Source organism: Adiantum capillus-veneris, chromosome 28, assembly GCF_014529385.1.
Source record: "Adiantum capillus-veneris isolate H3 chromosome 28, ASM1452938v2, whole genome shotgun sequence".
In the NCBI taxonomy this organism is placed as follows: Eukaryota; Viridiplantae; Streptophyta; class Polypodiopsida; order Polypodiales; family Pteridaceae; genus Adiantum; species Adiantum capillus-veneris.
The window spans coordinates 84,796,732-84,802,731 of record NC_140958.1 but is presented as its reverse complement, the minus strand read 5'-3'; the positions used below and the strand labels follow the sequence as shown (position 1 = coordinate 84,802,731).

General features: G+C 39.9%; 1 protein-coding gene across 2 annotated transcripts in view; it reads left to right on the top strand.

Moving 5' to 3' along the window:
- Positions 1-4,452: 4,452 nt before the first annotated feature.
- LOC147420795 (glycosyltransferase-like At2g41451) overlaps positions 4,453-6,000 on the top strand; it is a 132,774-nt gene continuing 131,226 nt past the window's right edge. Inside the window, exon 1 of one of the 2 annotated variants that reach the window (XM_086503961.1) lies at positions 4,453-4,952. In XM_086503961.1, coding sequence (XP_086360087.1) covers positions 4,635-4,952 — 318 coding nt within the window. In that variant the 5' untranslated portion in view covers positions 4,453-4,634. The remainder of the gene's footprint in view (positions 4,953-6,000) is intronic. The other variant, XM_086503960.1, reaches the window with a different exon arrangement.

The following is a 6,000-nucleotide window of genomic DNA, read 5'->3' as shown; positions in this document are numbered from 1 at the left end:
TGACCTTGTCACGTCTCTCAAGAACAAAATGGATGAAAGCATTCAAGCTTATTCATCCGATTTGAAAAAGTCAAGCAAAGCATATTCAAAAGGGAATAAAACCAAATCATATGCATACCTGGAGGTTGAGCATAACATTCACTTACCCGTAGTCACGTGCACTTTGCAAATATGAAGGATACCGTTGGAAAGATGCCTTACTATAAAACTAGCCTTACAGAGGTAATATATTGGTGACCTATTGAACATTGAATGAAAGGTTAGTGAAAAACAAGCAGTAGAAACTGGTAACCTAGGGTTTTGCCTTTGCAATCCAAACCCCTTGGTTAGCTTTTGCAATGTCAAACCACTTAGTTAGACTTTGCATGAAAACTGCTCAACCTAATAGCCAACAGTAACGAACACAGTCTACCATGGTCAAAAGTGTTTGGAATCAACTAAGAAAGTTGAATTTGTACCCCTTGGTAGATTGCGGACTTCTTTTCAACTGTGTTGAGCTCAAATCATGACTCTCAACACCTATGGTGTGATTGTGTATTAGCTAGGTCATACCCTTGAAAATACCACTCCTAGAGACATAATCAATGTTGCAACTAAGCAACAGATCTTCTGCAATTGGAATCTTATTCACAACTAAGTCATGAGAGAATCTTCTTCCTCCATGAGCAGAGGAGAAAGATGTCAAATACCCCCAAAGAAAATAGTCATACAATATTTTCTCATGTGTTTACATAAGAGATTACTTGCGTGGAGGCTGTCTTAATCAATTCATGTTGTGCCATGAATTAGTTTCTTGATAGCTAGGCCATGCCTACTTGCCACCGATAAAGACCATCATTTGGATTGGTTGCACCTTGTGCATAGAGCCAATGATGTAAATTGCTCACAGTTACAACGATCACAAGCCTATCGACCAGCCTCCATTCTTCTTGAATAGAGTAGTTGATTTTATTGCAAAAGCATAAACAATGTTGAAGTGGACGTACTGCCATCATATTTTCATGCCATGCATGCACATCAAAAAATAGAAAAATAAGCCCTTGGCTTCAATGAAAATATCAACCGTGTGAGCCACTACTATATGTGCCTTGCATGATTACACTGGCATGGATACATCACATTGCATCATTGCCAAAAACTGTGAGCTTATAACCACGTAGTGCCAAAGATGTGTGCCATTATCCTTGATATGAAGTTAATGGATAGTACCTTGGTACAAAATAAAACCCTTTCTTCGCATGAATATGGAAAAGCACTTTGCATTGCAGATCAAAGAAAAGTTTTCAAAATGAAACATTAAAGACAGAAAACAAGTAGAACGGGGAATTGGCTAACCTTGTCACTCCTTTGAGACGAGTTGCGTGCTGTTGAGTCTAGCTTATAGCTATGTAAGGTAAGAAATTTAGAGATGTCAGTGGATGGACCCTGCTTGCCCTCGTGGCTTGGTTCAAACCGACTTGCAATTAAAAATCAATTAGACATGTTGGCAAGTTTCCTCAAGTTCGTATGCTAGTAGCATATTCCAAAATTTGGAAGCTTATATGCAATATGCCCTAAAGTGAAGCCATGATTCAGAGAAGTCCATTGAAAAGATGATACAAAACGGATCCCGAGTGCTCATAGCGAACAAGTTTTTCTTTGACACACAGATGTCAAATCAAAAGAAAATCGACCTTGTCGAGCTTTCACAAAGAATCAGCCTTGTCGTAGCATACATCTTATTGAGAATCCGTAGATTACTCAATATTGAAAGAGATAGCTCAGAAGGGTAGCTATCAGATTTCAATGAACTATCAAACTCTGATTGGCTGAAGCAACCTTTGTTTGTCAAGTTGGCATGATAAAAACTTTTGCAAGACTAATTCAAAATTGTAAATTGTAACTTGCTTATCGAGTTACTTGAATTGCCGCCCTTGATACTGAAATTTGTAGCATCTTGGTATGGATGTCAAGGCTGGATGTAGCTTATAGCTATGAATGTCCAACTTGAGGTCATTCTTCTTACCAAGATAAATGTCATCGATGTGGAAAGGCTCTCTAAGCATCACCATGACCTTGGAATTAATTCTAAACCTAGGGTTTTGGTAGCAAGGACACCTTCACTCTTGATTGCTTTAGGTTTTTATTGATGAGTTTGAATAGCTTTTGGTAATTTGCCCTGTTGATTCCAACTTTGTCCATAATGCCTTGAACTTTATCCTTGTCCAATATAGAACCTTGCAAAAATCCATTGATGCAATTCTGCCTATCAACCATAAATCTTCCATTGTTCCAACAACAACAAGTGGAATACTTCACAGAATGATTGTGATGCACTTCTTATGTTTCTTGTGAATAGTGTGGTTGAACTAAGGACCTGAGGTAAACAAAAACAAAGACTATAGTGTTCAAAGATACCAACTTGCAAGACAAAGATATCAATTTGAAAAAAAATCATTTTTACCTCACTGCTTTGATTCTTTTATTGCAGCCTCCACCTCCTCGCTTGAGACTCTCAATATTCTTCACCTTTCTTTGTCTTTGTCTAAGCCCAAGCTCTATCCACTTTCTTTTGACTGTATTCAACAATGATTGCAATTATTTACCTTCTCCTTGCTTTCTTGAAGCTGATGATTAAGAGAATCCTTCAATTGTAGTAGTAAATGGTTTTCCAACTTAAGAATGTCCCTCTCTGCTACAAGGTGTTGTGTATAGACTAATAGCCCTTTCATACCATCTCATGCAAACCTGATCAATGAAGAGAAGTTGAAAAATTCTGGGGTGCATTTTGTGATGGGGTCTATGGGATACAATTACCATCCATCCATAGGTCAATGTGCTTCTTTTCCTTAATCTCAATGCTTCTATGGCAGAAGCAAGAGTTTCATAAAGCCTACTCCTTTTTCAGAGAGGGGAATATTTATCTTCCAATTCAACATGGAGATGATAGATACCTCTCTTAGTAGGATTCATGGTCAAATCTTGGATATGGGGAAGATGGTGAGCAGAGAAAGGTGTAGAGAAATGACAAAATGAGCAGGGGAAAATTTGAAATTTGGACCAAAAGAGGAAAACGGTGCATTGGGAGGAAGAATTTTTGGGAAAGGGACACATTCCCAAGAGATTTGAAAATGGCACTACATGTGGGGCCCCAAAAAGCGATATCTCGTGCACCCAATAAAAAGGTGGAGTTTTTCGCCCAATTTTGGTTTAAAAATTTCATGTTCACATTTTCAAAAATGAAAAGTATATTCTCTCTCTACCATTTCTTACAATGCGAATTCGAAACTGAAACTTCCCTTAATGCTACATGTCCATATGTAGCCATCCATGAGTAGGCACATAGCTAGTACATAGCATTGAGCTCAATATGAAAACGAGAATATTTCTTCAAAGCAAGGCTACCCAGTTGATGCAAGTGGACATGTTCATAATCTGTTGTTGGAGAGACCAAGCATCAGCAAAGTAGATGGATTTATGTAAAGTTATTGGTTAGCCCAAGATTAGCTTTATAACCGAGAGGAGAAGAGGTATGATAAGAGACTAATGGTCATGTGGTACAGTAGCAGATGGAAGGTTTAGGAACTGATCCAACCAAGTTTGTGCTTTGATGGGGTATATTATCAAAGCACATACTAGCGGATAGGTGGTGAATAATGAAAGGAATGTTTAGGAGTCGATCCACTTAAGTTTGTGCTTTGATGATTACTAGAGGTCAGGTGGTGGAACAACAAATGGAAGGTTTAGGAGCCGGTCCATCTAAAGTTGCTTTGATGCATATGATTAATACAAAAAAGGTGCACTTATATTCAGTATTTTAATTTTCTTAGCTGTGCTTTTATGCATATGATCAATAGCAATGGTACACTTATAGTTTGTATTTCAATTTTGTAATCACAAAAGTACTTGGAATTAGATTTCATCATATAACCAATGAATGTACATCATCTTTATTAAAAAGATAGTAGGTGAAGATGACACGATCGAAAAACTTTTGCGATGTCTAATGAAGGGATACATGGCGAGTACACCACAACATGTAAATTTAGAATATCATAAACTTACATAAAATCAACGGCAATGGATTCTTCCTTTTGCAACTACAATATTTTTATAATACAAGAGTCTCTTCAACATTGGACGAGAAGCATACGACCCCCTTCAACAATGAAGGAGATTAAAGTGATGGAGGAAGGACACATTCCCTATGGTCTTACTATAAATATGGAGAGCAATCTTACTATAAATATGGAGATCGATGCCTACTCCACTCCACAGTATACATATGTATCATACATATAGTCTTTTCTTTTTTTGATGGGCACAAGCATCCCCATGCACAAAATAGATCTCCCCCATCTTTAAAATTATGACGTGGAAAGTTTTCCCTTTATATCCGTCAATGCAAAATGTGTTGCGAGGTCGTAGAGCTTTTGGCAAAAGTTATGAAGAGAGATGATACGAAGCCTTCATAACAAGCAATGCGATAGACCATGCAAGCCAAACTTGTTTAATCATTGAACGGTTCCCAACCGGCTGCCGGTAGGAAGGGCGGACGTTCCGAAACGTCCAGCCTCCAGGCGTGGTTTTCCGACAACGATTGTTGGCCTGCTAAAGCACTGGTAGCTTGCCAGTGCTATGCACTGAGAGAATTTATGGCAGGCTTCAAGCTTCCTGTGTCAGCTTCTTCTTCACCATCTTCCTCGTCGTCCTCACCTTACAGGGTTCTTTACTTGTTAACACTGTTGCCGCTTGCGCTTGCAGCGTTTGCTTTTGCTTTGCAATGGCGAGGCGGAAGCAACATCGATCGTGGCAGCTTCGATGACGATGCCAAGCTGCCCGGCTTCTCACCCACCATTGCCCAATCCCTTTCGACCATCACCTGTGCTAATCCCCTTCATCGCAGCCCCTATCCCACCTTTCCTTACCGCTCTGGGTGGCAATACCGGGCTCTTTCCAATGCTGGCCCCAAGGTCCTCTCTTGTCTCTCAATGTTAGTCCTCTGACTTCAAACATGAAATGCCTGTCATTCTGAACCATCTGTATAGTCTTAAATAGCAACTAATAACTATGTACTTAAATGAACATTCTGAATGATGTGCAGAAATTAAAAGTGGGGTGGAGAAAATAAGAAGAAGAAGAGAAACTTTGAGGTTTAGGAACTATGAGAGAGAGAGAGAGAGAGAGAGAGAGAGAGAGAGAGAGAGAGAGAGAGATTTTGTTAATGTCTTCTAGAGGCCGAACTCATATCTCTCTCTAACAGTAGAGTATGCTTGGCTGCATAAGAGTTTCCTCACATTCCACGGCTTGAGAGAGAGAGAGAGAGAGAGAGAGAGAGAGAGAGAGAGAGAGAGAGAGAGAGAGAGAAGACGCATTAATGTCTTCTAGAGGCCGAACTCATATCTGTCTCTAACAGTAGAGTATGCTCGGCATATGCATACAGAGTTTTCTCACATTCCACTGCTTCCTCTTGGTCCGGTCTCTAGAGATCTGAGTTGCTTTGTCCACGTCGATCTTAACTAGATGTGATGTTACTCACTGCTGGCACCATGTAATAGGAACGCTTCCATGTATCTAGGTCCGTATACATTCATCTCCGAGGTGCCCATGAAATGTTCTCTTTAGTTAGTATATTTGACGGTAGAGGCTGGGAAATTGATGGCTCTTGTGTGTGTAGCTGCCACAGGTCGGCCTCAATACTTTGTTCTTCTCATTGTGTGGGACCTCCTCGTCATACTAGAATGGTGGCAGGCAGACCTGTGAACCAGTGTGTCTCTTGTGCATACCATGATCCTCTATCTTTTGCCATGGCTAGCTGTGTGGAATCCTTAAAGCCCCTTTGTCAGGAGTGAGACGAGGACAACAAATAGACGAGACAAATACGAGAGAGTGAGAGAAGAGAATGAATGACTCAAGTGCAATAATTCAGTAACCGGAGAGAATGCTCATACAATTGGCTGAATGAGAATGAGAGTAGAGGGTTACCTTTATACCGGAAAGGTGACTGAGAACTGTACAAAA